Source organism: Mus musculus, chromosome 15, assembly GCF_000001635.26.
Source record: "Mus musculus strain C57BL/6J chromosome 15, GRCm38.p6 C57BL/6J".
NCBI lineage: Eukaryota > Metazoa > Chordata > Mammalia > Rodentia > Muridae > Mus > Mus musculus.
The window spans coordinates 65953453-65972639 of NC_000081.6; the positions used below are offsets into that span (position 1 = coordinate 65953453).

The 19187-nt window shown below is 39.9% G+C and overlaps 1 protein-coding gene across 1 annotated transcript in view; it reads right to left on the minus strand.

Annotated features, from left to right (window-relative positions):
- Positions 1 to 19187, minus strand: part of Hhla1 (HERV-H LTR-associating 1) — a 54362-nt gene that overhangs the window by 31010 nt on the left and 4165 nt on the right. Inside the window, exons 3-6 of the mRNA NM_001145096.1 lie at positions 18272 to 18331; positions 13892 to 13948; positions 13020 to 13076; positions 11968 to 12048 (exon numbers count right to left, since the gene is read on the minus strand). Coding sequence (NP_001138568.1) covers positions 11968 to 12048; positions 13020 to 13076; positions 13892 to 13948; positions 18272 to 18331 — 255 coding nt within the window. The remainder of the gene's footprint in view (positions 1 to 11967; positions 12049 to 13019; positions 13077 to 13891; positions 13949 to 18271; positions 18332 to 19187) is intronic.

Consider the following 19187-nt stretch of genomic DNA (forward strand, 5'->3'; position numbering starts at 1 on the left):
GATGAAGTCAAAATATCCCTTTTTGCAGATGATATCATAGTATATATAAGTGACCCTAAAAATTCCACCAGAGAACTCCTAAACCTGATAAACAGCTTCAGTGAAGTAGCTGGATATAAAATTAACTCAAACAAGTCAATGGCCTTTCTCTACACAAAGAATAAACAGGCTGAGAAAGAAGTCAGGGAAACAACACCCTTCTCCATAGTCACAAATAATATAAAATATCTTGGCGTGACTCTAACTAAGGAAGTGAAAGATCTGTATGATAAAAACTTCAAGTCCCTGAAGAAAGAAATTAGAGAAGATCTCAGAACATGGAAAGATCTCTCATGCTCATGGATTGGCAGGATCAACATTGTAAAAATGGCTATCTTGCCAAAAGCAATCTACAGATTCAAATCAATCCCTATCAAAATTCCAACTCAATTCTTCAGTGAATTAGAAAAAGCAATCTGCAAATTCATCTGGAATAACAAAAAACGTAGGATAGCAAAAGCTCTTCTCAAGGATAAAAGTACCTCTGGTGGAATCACCATGCCTGACCTAAAGCCTTACTACAGAGCAATTGTTATAAAAACTGCATGGTACTGGTATAGTGACAGACAAGTAGACCAATGGAATAGAATTGAAGACCCAGAAATGAACCCACACACCTAAGGTCACTTGATCTTCAACAAGGGAGCTAAAACCATCCAGTGAAAGAAAGACAGCATTTTCAACAAATGGTGCTGGCACAACTGGTTGTTATCATGTAGAAGAATGCGAATCGACCCATTCCTCTCTCCTGTACTAAGGTCAAATCTAAGTGGATCAAGGAACTTCACTAAAAACACTGAAACTTATAGAGGAGAAAGTGGGAAAAAGCCTCGAAGATATGGGCACAGGGAAAAAAAATTCCTGAATAGAACAGCAATGGCTTGTGCTGTAAGATCAAGAATTGACAAATGGGACCTCATGAAACTGCAAAGCTTCTGCAAGGCAAAAGACACCGTCAATAAGACAAAAAGACCACCAACAGATTGGGAAAGGATCTTTACCTTTCTTAAATCAGATAGGGGATTAATATCCATTATATATAAAGAACTCAAGAGGGTGGACTCCAGAACATCAAATAACCCCCTTAAAAGATGGGGCACAGAGCTGAACAAAGAATTCTCACCCGAGGAAACCGAAAGGCTGAGAAGCACCTGAGAAAATGTTCAACATCCTTAATCATCAGGGAAATGCAAATCAAAACAACCCTGAGATTCCATCTCACACCAGTCAGAATGGCTAAGATCAAAAATTCAGGTGACACCAGATGCTGGCGAGGATGTGGAGAAAGAGGAACACTCCTCCATTGTTGGTGGGATTGCAAGCTTGTACAACTACTCTGGAAATCAGTCTGGCGGTTCCTCAGAAAATTGGACATAATAGTACCGGAGGATCCCGCAATATCTCTCCTGAGCATATATCCAGAAGATGTCCCAACCGGTAAGAAGGACACATGCTCCACTATGTTCATAGCAGCCTTATTTATAATAGCCAGAAGCTGGAAAGAACCCAGATGCCCCTCAACAGAGGAATGGATACAAAAATTGTGGTACATTTACACAATGGAGTACTACTCAGCTATTAAAAAGAATGAATTTATGAAATTCCTAGGCAAATGGTTGGACCTGGAGGGCATCATCCTGAGTGAGGTAACCCAATCACAAAAGAACTCAAATGATATGTACTCATTGATAAGTGGATATTAGCCCAGAAACTTAGTATAGTGAGATATAAGGTACAATATGCAAAACACATGAAACTGAAGAAGAACAAAGACCAAAGTGTGGACACTTTGCTCCTTCTTAGAATTGGAAACAATCACCCATGGAAGGAGTTACAGAGAAAAAGTTTGGAGCTGAGACAAAAGGATGGACCATCTAGAGACTGCCATATCCAGGGATCCATCCCATAATTAGCCTCCAAACAATGACACCATTGCATACACTAGCAAGCCTTTGTTGCAAGGACCGTGATATAGCTGTCTCTTGTGAGACTAGGCCGGGGCCTAGCAAACACAGAAGTGAATGCTCACAGTCAACTATTGGATGGATCACAGGGCCCCCAATGGAGGAGCTAGAGAAAGAACCCAAGGAGCTAAAGGGATCTGCAACCCTATTGGTGGAACAACATTATGAACTAACCAGTATCCCAGAGCTCTTGACTCTAGCTGCATATGTATCAAAAGATGGCCTAGTCGGCCATCACTGGAAAGAGAGGCCCATTGGTCAGGCAAACTTTATATGCCCCAGTACAGGGGAACGCCAGGGCCAAAAAATGGGAATGGGTGGGTAGGGGAGTGAGGGGGGGAGGATGTGGGGGACTTTTGGGATAGCATTGGAAATGTAATTGAGGAAAATACGTAATAATAATAACAAAAAAACTCCAGAAGTTGAGAAAATAAATGACCAAAGTTAGGTAACGGGCTATGGATCCAAAGAAATAAAAACTTCCAATAAATAACTCAAAAGTGTTCACCATCCTTAGCAATTAAGTAAGGGCAAAATGAAACAACTTTGAGATTTCATCTCATCCCAGTCAAAGTGGCTAAGATTGACAAATACAAGCATTTCTATTTAGGGAGAAAAAATAAAAAAATGTAAATTAATTTTCAAAGGAGGACAATATGTTGGAATAGATCCTAGCTCCAATGAACATGTCTGCAGCACAACTTCTATACCTGGGGCTCAGGAAACATTGCAGAAGAGGAGAAAGAAATATTGTAAAACCCAGAAGTCTAAAAAGTCTGCTGTAACAATATTTCTCCTATATATCAAAATGAAGCTACATCTGCAATATCAACAATATAGCTGCACCAGAACAGTTACAATAATAATAGTCATGCTAAGAACGAAGCGGGAATACCATGGGTTCACCTAGACAAGGATCTATAGGCAACTATGACTCCTGAGAGAGGAAGAATTAAACTCTTTAAGGGATGAAACTACAAACCTGTTATCTACTACAAAGTCATCTGTGGCCATAATATATTGACTAACAGGTTGTTTATCTATGATTCAACCTGTAACATAACAATAAAAAGTCATTGATTTGAAAGTGAGTGAGGAGCAGATACGGGTTAAAGAAAGAAAAGAAAGAGGGAAGTGATATATTTTAATTAAAATATTTAATAAAAATATAATATTGTGGCAAACACCATTATTTTATATGCCTTCTGAAAAGAGAAAAAAAAGAACATAAAAGAAAATGAGAATAAACTGAAGAAACGAGAAACAGTATTTTATGAGCAAATAGAATAGAAATGCAACAAAGTAATGATGAACACCAATACCAGTAAACAAAACAATGTCAAATATTTAATATTATAGACTAAAATATTAACCAGCATGGCACAAAAAGTACAAAAGCAATTATGCATGCCTTGGTAATAAGTAACAGCTCTCTAGCTGGACATAGGGACTATCTAACAAGAGGGAAGTCATGCCTGGTCCTGAAAAGCTAGGTAATCACCCACGGCTAGGAAGGTCATGCATCTTTTAGGAGAATCTACAACCACTACTTTACTAAGCTGGTATAGCCAACTACATTATAAATGAAAAATAAAAATAAGTATAGGTCTCACCCCTTATCGAAGAAATGTCTCACTGCAACAGACCAATATCACTACAGATAACCATAGCTAAATGCAAAGATCTGTGTGGTGTCAACCCCAACTGATAAATCTAGAACACAACATCTACACCCAAGGCTCAGGGATTGTAGAGGGAAGAGGGGCTGGAAAGACTGTAAGAGTCAGAGAAATAGGAACTTTGCTATGAGATGTTGACTCCTATCAATGTCAAAAAAGCCACCCCCCGCCCTAGTGAAGTCTCATCGCCATGGCTTTCTAAACAAGATCAGAACAAGAACACCACCAATAATAAACACGTTAATTGTGAATTGGGAGATCCCACAGAGCTTCAGCTCTGAACAAAAAATCCCAGGTAAATAAGGAATGTTGAAAGTCCAAGAAATAGTCTCTTCTGGTGAAGAGCCCAGAAATTGATTTTTCAACACCAAGTGGTAAATCCCGAAATCACATACATATGAGTAATATTACATGAACTAAGCAGGTTATATGTAAATATATAAAGGAATGTATACATATATACATATACACATATATATCTAAGAATGATTAAGAAATAGAGGTTGATCAGGATGTAAAGTGGACAAAAAATAAATTATTGAAAAAAAAACAAATGGTAAAAACAACAACAACAAAAAATAGAGGCTGCAATTCTGAGAAAGCATAGCATGTGTGCATGTGAAGGATTGGAGAGGGAGGAGAGGGATGGGAAACACAATGTAATGTCATTCTATTTTAATTTTTAAAAATAAATGAAACATAAAACTGATAACATTAAACAAAGAAACAGACTATCTGATCCACCTGGCAACTCTAGAATTCTCTAAATGACCATCTAAGGGTAGTGATTTCTCCATAGTGTTGTGACAAATTCCTACACACTTAGAGAGAGAAAAACATGAGAAGTTGATAATCTCATGATTTTAGAGACCAAAATCCTGGGAAGGTGGGTATACAGAATTCTGTGTTGTTTTAATAAGTGCCTCAAGTTACGTCTATTTTTACATCTAGTGCAGCTTTAGGGGATGCTACTCACATAGCCTTTGACGTTGAGTTGGCATTCTCTAGCTCTTTGCTCTGCACAACATTCATTGTCTATGTGTTTTCATTATTGCTTAAGAATTCTTTTCTGCCTTCCGGTCCACTCCAGCACCCGGGTGCCTTGCCAGCAGAGTCTCTGGACACCCTCAAGGACCCATACAGGATCACCCACGGGATCCTAAGACCTCTGGTAAGTGGAACACAGCGTCTGCTCCAATCCAATCGCACCGGACCTGAGACTGCATTAACTAGGGAAGCATATAATCCGGCCTGATCAGGGGCACAAGTCCCTTCCAGTCCACTCTAGCACCAGGGTTCCTTGCGTGCGGAGTTTCCAGACACCCCCAAGGTCCTCACAGGACCCTCCACCGGATCTTAAGACCTCTGGTGAGTGGAACACAACTTCTGCCAGGAGGCAGGTTCGAACACCAGATATCTGGGCACCTTCCCTGCAAGAAGAGAGCTTGCCTGCAGAGAATACTCTGATCACTGAAACTAAGGAGAGAGCTAGTCTCCCAGGTCTGCTGATAGATGCTGACAGAGTCACCTGAGGAACAAGCTCTAACCAGAGACAACTATAACAACTAGCTTCAGAGATTACCAGATGGAGAAAGGCAAACATAAGAATCCTACTAACAGAAATCGAGACCACTCACCATCATCAGAACGCAGCACTTCCACCCCACCTAGTCCTGGGCACCCCAACACACCCGAAAAGCAAGACCCGGATTTAAAAGCATATATCATGATGATGGTAGAGGACATCAAGAAGAACTTTAATAACTCACCTAAAGAAATACAGGAGAACACAGCTAAACAGGTAGAAGATCTTAAAGAGGAAACACAAAAATTCCTTAGAGAATTGCAGGAAAACACGACCAAACAGGTGATGTAATTGAATAAAACCATCCAAGACATAAAAAGGGAAGTAGACAAAATAAAGAAAACCCAAAGTGAGGCAACACTGGAGATAGAAACCCTAGGAAAGAAATCTGGAACCATAGATGTAAGCATCAGTAACAGAATTCAAGAGATAGAAAAGAGAATCTCAGGTGCAGAAGATTCCATAGAGAACATCAGAACAACAATCAAAGAAAATGGAAAATACAAAAAGATCCCAACTCAAAACATCCAGGAAATCCAGGCCACAATGAGAAGACCAAACCTACGGATAATAGGAGTTGATGAGAATGAAGATTTTCAACTTAAAGGGCCAGCAAATATCTTCAACAAAATTATAGAAGAAAACTTCCCAAACCTAAAGAATGACATGCCCATGAACATACAAGAAGCCTACAGAACTCCAAATAGACTGGACCAGAAAAGAAATTCCTCCGGACACATAATAATCAGAACAACAAATGCACTAAATAAAGAGAGAATATTAAAAGCAGTAAGGGAGAAAGGTCAAGTAACATATAAAGGCAGACCTACCAGAATCACACCAGACTTTTCACCAAAGACTATGAAAGCCAGAAGAGCCTGGACAGATGTTATACAGACACTAAGAGAACATAAATGCAGCCCAGGCTGCTATACCAAGCCAAACTCTCAATGACCATAGATGGAGAAACCAAAGTATTCCACGACAAAACCAAATTCACACATTATCTTTCCACGAATCCAGCCTTTCAAAGGATAATAACAGAAAAGAAGCAATACAAGGACGGAAATCATGCCCTAGAACAAGCAAGAAAGTAATCCCTCAACAAACCAAAAAGAAGACAGCCACAAGAACAGAATGCCAACTGCAACAACAAAAATAAAAGGAAGCAACAATTACTTTTCCTTAATATCTCTTAATATCAGTGGACTCAATTACCCAATAAAAAGGCATAGACTAACAGACTGGCTATACAAACAGGACCCAACATTCTGCTGCTTACAGGAAACCCATCTCAGGGAAAAAGACAGACACTACCTCAGAGTGAAAGGCTGGAAAACAATTTTCCAAGCAAATAGTCTGAAGAAACAAGCTGGAGTAGCCATTCTAATATAGAATAAAATCGACTTCCAACCCAAAGTTATCAAAAAAGACAAGGAGGGACACTTCATACTCATCAAAGGTAAAATCCTCCAAGAGGAACTCTCAATTCTGAATATCTATGCTCCAAATGCAAGGGCAGCCACATCCATTAAAGACACTTTAGTAAAGCTCAAAGCACACATTGCACCTCACACAATAATAGTGGGAGACTTCAACACACCACTTTCATCAATGGACAGATCGTGGAAACAGAAACTAAACAGGGACACCGTGAAACTAACAGAAGTTATGAAACAAATGGACTTAACACATATCTACAAAACATTTTATCCTAAAACATAAGGATATACCTTCTTCTCAGCACCTCACGGGACCTTCTCCAAAATTGACCATATAATTGGTCACAAAACAGGCCTCAACAGATACAAAAATATTGAAATTGTCCCATGCATCCTATCAGACCACCATGGACTAAGGCTGATCTTCAATAACAACATAAATAATGGAAAGCCAACATTCACGTGGAAACTGAACAATACTCTTCTCAATGATACTTCGGTCAAGGAAGGAATAAAGAAAGAAATTAAAGACTTTTTAGAGTTTAATAAAATGAAGCCACAACATACCCAAACCTATGGGACACAATGATAGCATTTCTAAGAGGGAAACTCATAGCTCTGAGTGTCTCCAAAAAGAAACTAGAGAGAGCACACACTAGCAACTTGACAACACATCTAAATGCTCTAGAAAAAAGGAAGAAAATTCACCCAAGAGGAGTAGATGGCAGGAAATAATCAAACTTAGGGGCGAAATCAACCAAGTGGAAACAAGAACTATTCAAAGAATTAACCAAACGAGGAGTTGGTTCTTTGAGAAAATCAACAAAATAGATTACTAAAACAGGGCACAGGGACAGCATCCTAATTAACAAAATCAGAAATGAAAAGGGAGACATAACAACAGATCCTGAAAAAATCCAAAACACCATCAGATCCTTCTACAAAAGGCTATACTCAACAAAACTGGAAAACCTGGAAGAAATCGACAAATTTCTAGACAGAAACTAGGTACCAAAGTTAAATCAGGATCAAGTTAATGATCTAAACAGTCTCATATCCCCTAAAGAAATAGAAGCAGTCATTAATAGTCTCCCAGCCAAAAAATGCCCAGGACCAGATGGGTTTAGTGCACAGTTTTATCAGATCTTCAAAGAAGATCTAATTCCAGTTCTGCACAAACTATTCCACAAAATAGAAGTAGAAGGTACTCTACCCAACTCATTCTATGAAGCCACAATTACTCTGATACCTAAACCACAGAAAGATCCAACAAAGATAGAGAACTTCAGACCAATTTCCCTTATGAATATCAATGCAAAAATACTCAATAAAATTCTCGCTAACTGAATCCAAGAACACATTAAAGCAATTATCCATCCTGACCAAGTAGGTTTCATCCCAGGGATGCAGGGATTGTTTAATATACGGAAATCCATCAACATAATCCATTATATATACAAACTCAAAGACAAAAACCACATGATCATCTCCTTAGATGCGGAGAAAGCATTTGACAAGATCCAACACCCATTCATGATAAAAGTCTTGGAAAGATCAGGAATTCAAGGCCCATACCTAAACATGATAAAAGCAATCTAAAGCAAACCAGTAGCCAACATCAAAGTAAATGGTGAGAAGCTGTAAGCAATCCCACTAAAATCAGGGACTAGACAAAGCTGCCCACTTTCTCCCTACCTATCAACATAGTACTTGAAGTCCTAGCCAGAGCAATTAGACAACCAAAGGAGATCAAGGGGATACAAATTGTAAAAGATGAAGTAAAAATATCACTCTTTGCAGATGATATGATAGTATATATAAGTGACCCTAAAAATTCCACCAGAGAACTCCTAAACCTGATAAACAGCTTCAATGAAGTAGCTGGATATAAAATTAACTCAAACAAGTCAATGGCCTTTCTATACACAAAGAATAAACAGGCTGAGAAAGAAATTAGGGAAACAACACCCTTCTCAATAGTCACAAATAATATAAAATATCTTGGCGTGACTCTAACTAAGGAAGTGAAAGATCTGTATGATAAAAACTTCAAGTCCCTGAAGAAAGAAATTAAAGAAGATCTCAGAAGATGGAAAGATCTCCCATGCTCATGGATTGGCAGGATCAACATTGTAAAAATGGCTATCTTGCCAAAAGCAATCTACAGATTCAATGCAATCCCCATCAAAATTCCAACTCAATTCTTCAACGAGTTAGAAAGAGCAATCTGCAAATTCATCTGGAATAACAAAAAACCTAGGATAGCAAAAACTCTTCTCAAGGATAAAAGAACTTCTGGTGGAATCACCATGCCTGACCTAAAGCTTTACTACAGAGCAATTGAGATAAAAAACTGCATGGTACTGGTATAGTGACAGACAAGTAGAGCAATGGAATAGAATTGAAGACCCAGAAATGAACCCAAACACCTATGGTCACTTGATCTTCGACAAGGGTTCTAAAGCCATCCAGTGGAAGAAAGACAGCATTTTCAACAAATGGTGCTGGCACAACTGGTGGTTATCATGTAGAAGATTTCGAATTGTTCCATTCCTATCTCCTTGTACTAAGATCAAATCTAAGTGGATCAAGGAATTCCACATAAAACTAGAGACACTGAAACTTATAGAGGAGAAAGTGGGGAAAAGCCTCAAAGATATGGGCACAGGGGAAAAATTCCTGAATAGAACAGCAATGGCTTGTGCTGTAAGATTGAGAATTGACAAATGTGACTTCATGAAACTGCAAAGCTTCTGCAAGGCAAAAACACACCATCAATAAGACAAAAAGTCCACCAACAGTTTGGGAAAGGATCTTTACCAATCTAAATCAGATAGGGGACTAATATCCAATATATATAAAGCACTCAAGAAGGTGGACTCCAGAAAATAAAATAACCCCATTTAAAAATGGGGCTCAGAGCTAAACAAAGAATTATCACCTGAGAAATACCGAATAGCTGAGAAGCACATGAAAAAATGCTCAGCATCCTTAACCATCAGAGAAATGCAAATCAAAACAACCCTGAGATTCCATCTCACACCAGTCAGAATGGCTAGGATCAAAAATTCAGGTGACAGCAGATCCTGGCGAGGATGTGGAGAAAGAGAAACACTCCTTCATTGTTGGTGGGATTGCAAGCTTGTCCAACCACTCTGGAAATCAGTCTGGTGGTTCCTCAGAAAATTGGACATAGTACTACCGGAGGATCCTGCAATACCTCTCCTGGGCATATATCCAGAAGATGTCCCAACTGGTAAGAAGGACACATGCTCCACTATGTTCATAGCAGCCTTATTTATAATAGCCAGAAGCTGGAAAGAACCCAGATGCCCCTCAACAGAGGAATGGATACAAAAAATGTGGTACATTTACACAATGGAGTACTACTCAGCTATTAAAAATAATGAATTTATGAAAGTAGGCAAATGGATGGACCTGGAGGGCATCATCCTGAGTGAGGTAACACAATCACAAAAGAACTCAAATGATATGTACTGACTGTTAAGTAGATATTTGCCCAGAAACTTACTATACCTGAGATATAAGAGACAATTTGTAAAACGCATGAAAGTGAAGAAGAACGAAGACCAAAGTGTGGACACTTTGCCTCTTCTTAGAATTGGAAACAATCACCCATGGAAGAAGTTACAGAGACAAAGTTTGGAGCTGAGACAAAAGGATGGACCATCTAGAGACTGCCATATCCAGGGATCCATCCCATAATTAGCCTCGAAACGATGATGTCATTGCATACACTAGCAAGCGTTTGCTGAAAGGACCCTGATATAGCTGTCTCTTGTGAGACTAGGCCGGGCCCTAGCCAACACATAAGTGGATGCTCACAGTCAGCTATTGGATAGGTCTTAGGGTCCCCAATGGAGGAGCTAGAGAAAGTATCCAAGGAGCTAAAGAGATCTGCAACCCTATAGGTGCAACAACATTATGAACTAACCAGTACCCTGGAGCTCTTGACTCTAGCTGCATATGAATCAAAAGAAAGCCTAGTCGGCCATCACTGGAAAGAGAGGCCCATCGGACACACAAACTTTATATGCCCCAGTACAGGGGAACGCCAGGGCCAAAAAATGGGAATGGGTGGATAGGGGAGTGGGGGGGAGGGTATGGAGGACTTTTGGGATAGCATTGGAAATTTAACTGAGGAAAATATGTAATAAAAAAACATAAAAAAAAAAAGAATTCTTTTCCTCTCCCCTCACTAGAATATGAATGCCCATGCTATGGGCTTTTATCTATTGTTTCCCTTGTCTTACACTAAAAATATAGGATAGTGGCTATCTGACATGTGGTAGGTGTTCCATAAATATTTACCAAGTAAGAATAAAGGAGAATATAAACAATAAAGAAAGTAAGGGTACACCAGAGATCCTTCATGTTCTACTCAAGTTTTGAAAGAATCTTCTAGGTATGTATGGTGTGGTGAATCTCCAACCCAAATAAGGCTGGGCAATGAAAACACAAATCAATTAAAATGAATACATGCTGTGTGCCTAGATTGGGCAGATCTACACTACCATCTTCCCCATATAAGAGAACCCTTATAACTTGAGATTTCTACAGGCCAGGTGCTTCTGTTCCACTTCCTTCTTCCCCCTCTGTCCTCCGTCGTCCGCTCTCCCTTTCTCTCTCAAAACCTTCAGCTCCACCTTCCCCTCTTTCTTCGACCAATCACCAGCTCTAGCCTTTATTTATAAATTAAGGTGGAAAGGTTTGCAGGAAATCACCTGAGTGCCTACTCATTCCTTGTTCGCAGCCCCTCCCAGGAGAACAGAATTAATATCAAATGCAATTAGCCCCAGGGCTATCTGCAACATATGTATCTTTTAGTTTTTAGTAAAATAGATTCATGAAATCCCACCTGCTGCCTATAAGTTATTTTGATAGACGCTAAAAGAAAATTACAAGAAGGCTAATTAGACAACAGTGTAAGCCTCAGAGCTCCTTTCAGCTTAAAACAACATATATTAAGTCATATAAACTTAATGAATAGCATTTCTTAGGGTGATACAGTTGCGGTTGCAAATGACAGCCCTGCACATGATGCTCCCAGACCTCCCACTTCATGATGATGTATTCATGGTTGCCATGGGTTAAATAGGACAATGTGCTCTCCATTCTGAACATGGAGACACTATGGTATAGGTGTATAACGTGTCCTGTCCAGGTCATAGATAGACTAGAAGATAAGTCAGTACAAAGGAAGTCCATATAGACATGGTCTTTAAATGAGTAGTTACCTTTTAAAGCTCTATTGAGCATGCCATTCACAAGCTCGGTCAGGTTGAGTGTAGACAGATCCACTGACCTTGCTGGGAGTTCTGAAAGAGATTTCAAAACATCTCTGATAGGATGTGCTCTGCAACAGTAACAGTTTCTCATTTCCAAACTTGAACCGGAACTTCTTCAGGCACATGTTGAACACAGACTAAGTGCCAGGCACAAGGGGCTCAGAGGCAAGCAGCAATTCATGCTGGGAGCTCAGTAGGTGAGAGTCAGTGGCACATACTGTGACTTACAGAGCACTTGTTTTTAGGGACTAGTTTATCTCTGTGTTTGGAGAGAGCAGGAATTGACAGACTGCCCCTCATCCACAGGAGGAGACTCAGGGTCATCACAAGTGTTCTTAGCACCTTTGAATTTGGAGATTCATAGGTGGACACAAGTGTGGCAGGGTACTAGCTTCTAGTAAAATATTATTATATTTTAAAATTCCAAAGGCAGGCGGATTTCTGAGTTCGAGGCCAGTCAGGTCTACAAAGTGAGTTCCAGGACAGCCAGGGCTATACAGAGAAACCCTGTCTCAAAAAAAAAAAAAAAAAAAAAAAAAAAAAAACAAAAATCAAAAAACAAAAAACAAAAATCAAAAAACAAAAAACAAAAAAAAAAACCCAAAAAACAAAACAAAAAACAAATAAAATTCCACAACTCCAATATATTGGTTTCAACCCCAGAAATGCAGATTTAAAAGAACTTGAATATGACCTAGAAACCAGTATGGAGCATCAAAATCCCCCAGGTTTTGGTGTGTATGTTTACCAAGCTATTGGTTAAAATATTCCTGTCTCTCAGCTGTTACTTGTGACAATAAAACAAGGTAGGCAGAGTGATTGATGGTCATCTATCATCTTTTAATGTACTTTATTGTTGGCATTATCTTTTCCAATTTTTACTTTATGCTTAAATGATATTACCCCTGCTGTGCCAATTGGGGATTCTTTTAGAGACGTGGAAAAAACTTGCTTAGCAGTCTAGAGTCCCATACCATGGTGGAGGTAAGGAGAAAACTCACCTGTAGTTGCAAGAACCTCTAATCCCTTTACCATCTTTTTTTCTTTGAAGACAGACTCTGGGAAAGAAAAAAAGAAAAAAAAAAAAAACCATAAAGCATACATCTCTTTCCAGCCCTGTGAGTAGGATCTGAGAAACTCTGAGAAGGGAAGAGACTGGGTCTTCCTATACTTGCTCCTCTAATTCAGTTTTAGGTCTAATCTGCAGACCGGCTGTGGTCCAGAGAACCATATACTCATAAATAAAATACAGATAATGCAGAGTGTGTGATCTACCGACCTCATTAACTGAGTCAGGAAACTAGGCTTCAGAGAAAAGAATGACTGGTCTGATTTTGAACAACTAAGTGCTCTCTCTCTCTCTCTCTCTCTCTCTCTCTCTCTCTGTGTGTGTGTGTGTGTGTGTGTGTGTGTGTGTGAAGGGCTCAGAATTCACTTTGTAGAACTACAGTACAATGGGCCTTCATAGTATCAGGCCACTTGCCTGTGAGTTTCTGGCTTCATGAAGCTTCTTGTGTGTGGCTTTGGAGGGAGGATATCCATGAGCATAGGCAGTAGGAGTTGTAAGGGCAGCAACCTGGCCCTAGGGTAGGAAAAGGCCTCTTTGAGACAGTGACTGTCCAGGAGAACTAGTTGCTTTGAATCAGAGGGTGGAGACTCACACTGTACCTCTTGTTATCACTGCTTCAGAGATGACTGTTCATGGAAATTAAGATGAAAAACCGCAGAATATTAAAGGTATAGAGCTTAGGAAACGTGCCCAGGGTTCCTGACGAAGGAAGGGAAGGAAGGAAGAAAGGAAGGAAGGAAGGAAGGAAGGAAGGAAGGAAGGAAGGAAGGAAGGAAGGAAGGAAAGAGTAGGGCAGGACTGTACCTGCTGCATGAAGAAAGGATCCGTTTTTCTCCTTCTTGAGGCCTTCATTTCCAGACACTGAAACAGAAGTTTCCACCAGTGAAATGTACACTAGGGGACCTCCTCACATAGTATGTAACATCCTTAAAAATCATCTTGTCCATCACTTACTTTCAAGGATGGAGAGACAAAAACAAGACAAAACAAAACAAAAACAAAAAACAAAAAACAAACAAACAAAAAAACAACAACAAAAAACCAAAAACAAACAACAACCACCAACAACAACAACAAAAACACACAAAGATTTAAGTTATAGACCCAAATCCCACAACAGGCAAAAACCAAGATAAAACTGAAACACAGGCAGAAGGGATCTTCGGTAAAGCAACTCAGCTGTGATTTTTGTCCTAGTTCATTAAAGTATATTTAGTATGCTAAATAGTGTATTTCATTATAGTAGGAAGATATAATAGGATGTAATATGTGTCTTCTCCCCTTGTTCCAGATGCCAAGTCTTTCATTTTGTTTTGTGACTCACTGAGTATAACCAGGGCCACTCTGGTTATACTGAGTATACTAGGCAACTCTTCACTGGCTACATCACTAAAGAAAATGATGTCCTCTCTTCCAGCATGTCTCAACCACCATTAACTATGAAATTATCCATGTGAAATTATTATTGACAACTGTGATTAAGCCAATGTAGTGGGTTGGCCTGATGCTGCTTGTATTCTATTGCTAAGTCTGGAAGAGGTGGTTGACCAGACCATCACATCCTCAAGTGATGCCCTGTGAATCTTCTCCCCATTTTAATTGGTTAATAATAGGCTAGAATCTGTCTGGTCAATGGAGCAGAAAGGTGGGACTGGAGGCTCGAGATGGGGTGGCAGTTAGAGAAGAGAGGGAGAGGAAGAAGACAGAATAGGAAGAGGTTACCATGGACCAGAAATGCATAGCCAGGAGAAAGAGCAAGTAACAAGGAGCCTTATAGCTCGGGAATAAGTTAGTATAGTCCTAGATCTGCCCATTATAGGGATATGGCTTATAATTAAAACATCTAAATTGTGTGTCTCTTATATAGCTTATTAGGATTGAAAAACCCAGCAACAAGGCAACTTAAGTATTTAGTCCTTTTATTATTGACCAGACCAAGAGTGGGACTCGTGCCTCTGAAAAAAATCTCTTGGTCCCGAAGCTCAAGCACAAGATTTTAAAACATAAATCCATAATGAAATCAGTGTTCAAGCCGGACATGGTGGCACAAGCCTTTAATCCCAGCACTTGGGAGGCAGAGGCAGGCGAGTTTCTGAGTTTGAGGCCAGCCTGGTCTACAGAGTGAGTTCCAGGACAGCCAGGGCTACACAGAGGAACCCGGTCTCCAAAAACAAAAACAAAACAAAACAAAACAAAACAAAACAAAAATGGTGTTTGAATAGAAGGTTACAATGGTGAGGGATTTGGGGTAGCCTAGTAAAATCTGCTTTCTTTGTATAGCTCAGCAGTATTTTTCAGAGACCACATAATATATTTGGACCATGGCAAAGGCCATGGACAATCCCAGAAGGGTTGACAAGGTGAATATGACTGTTAGACTGTGGACATCTGAGAAATGACCTGGCAAGCACAAAATAAACTTAGGATGGGATATCATTACCCTAGCCATTTCGGATATCCCAGGAGCCCCTCCCCCAACTATTACTGGCTTAGTCTGGTGTGGGTCCTATGAAAGCAAATGCAACTGTTGTGAGTTTATGAGTGCACGCCGTGTCATAGCTGTAAAACAGCATTTCCTGGACATCCTTCTCTCTGCCTAGCTCTGATATTCATTCTGCCTCGTTTTCCACGATGCTCTCAAAGTCTCCTCCATACAAATTTTTGCTTAAAGAAATCTGTGACTCAACATCCATCCATCCATCCATCCATTATCTATCTATCTATCTATCTATCTGTCTGTCTGTCTGTCTGTCTGTCTATCATCTATTATCTATCTATATTTCAATCCATCAATCTATCACTTCCCTCCCTTTCTTTCTTTAAACATTATTCTAGCTTTAATTTCAATATACCATTTTTATTAATTCTTTGGGAATTTCATAATGCATATAGTGAATTCTCGCATACACACATGCATACAGCACACACACACACACACACACACACACACACCCTTCTCATAATTCCTTCCAGATCAATCTGCTGTTCCTCTGTTATGTAGCACTGCATTCTACAGACAAACTCATTGAGACAGGAAGTAAACAACTTAAAATAGTTTTAGGAAGCCTCATATTCACTACGAACCTTCCTCCTCAAGATTATATAAACAGCAAAGACAGCTGAGAGTCACTCTCAGACAAGCCCGTCTGCCTGGCAGGAGCAGGGACCAGCTCAGTTTCCTGGGAGAAATAAAAACCAGCTGAGCTGCCTTTTAAGAGGATTGGAGCAACTTGGAGGGTACACTTTCCAACCTTCCTTATGGCTGTGCAGTGCACTCCAGGTTTCCAGCTTTTGTGAGCTGTCAACATGTCCAGATGGGCTTTGGTGATGCAGCTAGTTTTGAATAATTTCTGTTCCTGTAAGTGACCCCTTACCCATATTCCTATAAGTAACCCTAGTTACTTACAGTTCACTATGTTGGACTTTGGTGGTATCTGTACGTTCTTACATTGTAGGTAGGTTGTGCATCTATGATAAGTAGACATGTGTGTTTCAACTCCCCAGGAAAAATCCATTCCATTCTAGAACACCCCTCCTCCACTGCCAACTTTATGTCCTCCTTTATTTATAAGCTACTGAATCCAGTTTGTGCTGCCCATATACTCATGGGTGTGGGACCATTCACTGGAGTCTGTTTGACCTAGTAGGGATAACATCTTTAAAGAAAATTGACTTTTCTTCTCCTAAAAGGCATTCACTCTGAGTAGCTCTTCAGAAAGGGGTGGGGCTCATGATCTCTTCCAACCCTGCAATGTATAAGCCTTGAACATCAATAGTTACATATGCCACTCTCTTCTAAAGTTAGAAATTCTTGTTTTTCAGTATTTGTAAATAAATTTGAAGTCTACGGTCAATGTCCCTGAAAACCAGAAATGGTTTTCTGTGGAAACAAGTACATTTTGTATTATTTGCCTTTCAGATTGTCTTATTTGTGTGTGTGTGTGTTCATGTATGTTCACATGTGTGCCTGTGCACAAGCATGTGAGTGAGGACAGAAGATAAACTTGGCTGCTATACCTTAGACAATGCCTACCTTTCTCTTTTTAAAAGTAATGAACTTGGAACTTAGGTAGACAAGCTGGCTGGCTAAGGAACTCCAGAGGTTTACCCATCCTTGGCTCTCCAGCACTGGGATTACAAGTGCACCTCACCATGTTTGCCCTAAAACAAAGCAAAGCAAAACAAAACAAAACAAAAAACTTGGGCTCTGGGAATTGACCTTGGGTCCTTAGGAAATCGCTCTACAGATTGAGCTATCCTGCCAATTCTTAGCTTCTTTTTTCCCCCTCCGGTCTGAGACAGTATCAATGTAGCCCAGGCTGTCTTCAAGCATGCAGCTAACTCCCTGCCCTTACCTCCTGAATGCTGGGATTTTAGGCATGTGACACCATATTTGTGAAAATCTCAGGTGTCTAAAAGCATGTCATGCAGAAGCTGATTGCAAGTAATTGTTGGACAGATTATATACCTTTGCTTTTGGATAAAAAAGAAAACAACAAACGAACAAACACCCCAGCACACTAAAACTTTACCATAGCTGGTACCTGACAGTTTTCACACCCAACACCTATTATTTTTCTTAGAACAAGCACCTTTCATTCTTTCTAATTTCCCTTGGCATTGGAGTTATCCTCATTTAAAAGGGAGAAGCGTGGAGGCTCAAGTAGAGTAAGTAATTGTGAACAATTATCACACTCACATACAGGATATTGGTACAGCTGCTGGTTCTGGAGAAAGAGAAGTAGTTTCCTGTGGAAGTATTTTATGCCCATTTGGTACCATCTGCCTTTTGAAGTACTAGATGCTCTACTTAAGAGGAAAATTTAGAAAACAAGGAGAAACTTCCATCCTTCCTAAAAGCCCAATTGAATACTGAAGACGTCATCCATTCTGCTTATGCTTTAAAAGTTCCGAATGGATGTGCAGTGGCTGGTTGCCATGTGAGCTGTTTTACCAGGTACAGTTCTTTAGTCGAGTTCATACCATGTAAACCAGGAAAGGTAAAGGCAGGAGAGCTGTTTCACAGGTGATGATGTCAAACAACAATGCTTCCATCATAAATTTCATCATTTGATAGAAAAGCACAGTCTGTGCAGATTTTCTAGGATCCCCGGAAGGATTGATTCAGAGAGCTCCAGGAACCTGCTGGAGTTAAGTGAGCTGGGCGAGATGCCAACTCCCTACCTGTTGCAGGTGGGAGAGCCATTTCTTTATCTTTCTTGCCTTCTCCTTTAAGACCAGACACTACAATAAAATAAAATAGGTTTCATCAAAGAAGTTACAGTGAAACCATAACATCAGACAGAAGTTAGTCCAACTTACCTATGTTTATAGATGAGAGAACTCCATCTAGAATTCTGTGATTTGTTTAAAACCCCATGTGTTTTGTTTTCTTCACTCAGTCATCACATATTTATTGAAGACAAATGTGATTGAGACTCTTACTCAGCATCGGAATCTGTTAGGTATTGTATGTGTCGGAGAGGCAGATATAAAAGAAGGGAATCCAATAGTGTAAAGGGTAGTAATTACAAAAAGTGCTTTGAGTGGAGTGTGACCATGGATGACAGGAAGCCTGATCTCGGCACAGGAATGTGGAAGTCTTTCCTGGGAGGGCAAGGTGAACTGAGATCGGAGAAGGAACAATATATGGGTAGGTAGGCTCTAAGTGGTAGAGTGCTGTCCTACATACAGTCTCAGTCCTACATTACCTGTGAGCATCTTTCTGAAGAGCTGACTGAAGGTCAACATGTTGGGGCGTCAAGAAAAAAGGAGGTGGGCATTTTATGGGATCTGGTGAAGATGAGGTAAGCAAGATCATTCGTAGCAACGAAAGACCTTGGATTACTATCTAAACAGAAATAAGAATCATTGAATCATTTGTGTGGGAACCGTGGAACAATATAATCAAGTGTAATCATCTGTATCCAAAGGTCACTTAGGCTGACAAGTGCAGAATGGTACAATAGAAGTAGTGAACTAGTTCAGAATACTCCCTTGGTGGGAGAGCAAATAAAGACTGGTGCTGTGAACAAGGATGGAAGAGGGACAGACTTCTGTGGTGCTCAAGCACGAAAGGCCACAGGAAAAGTAACAATGC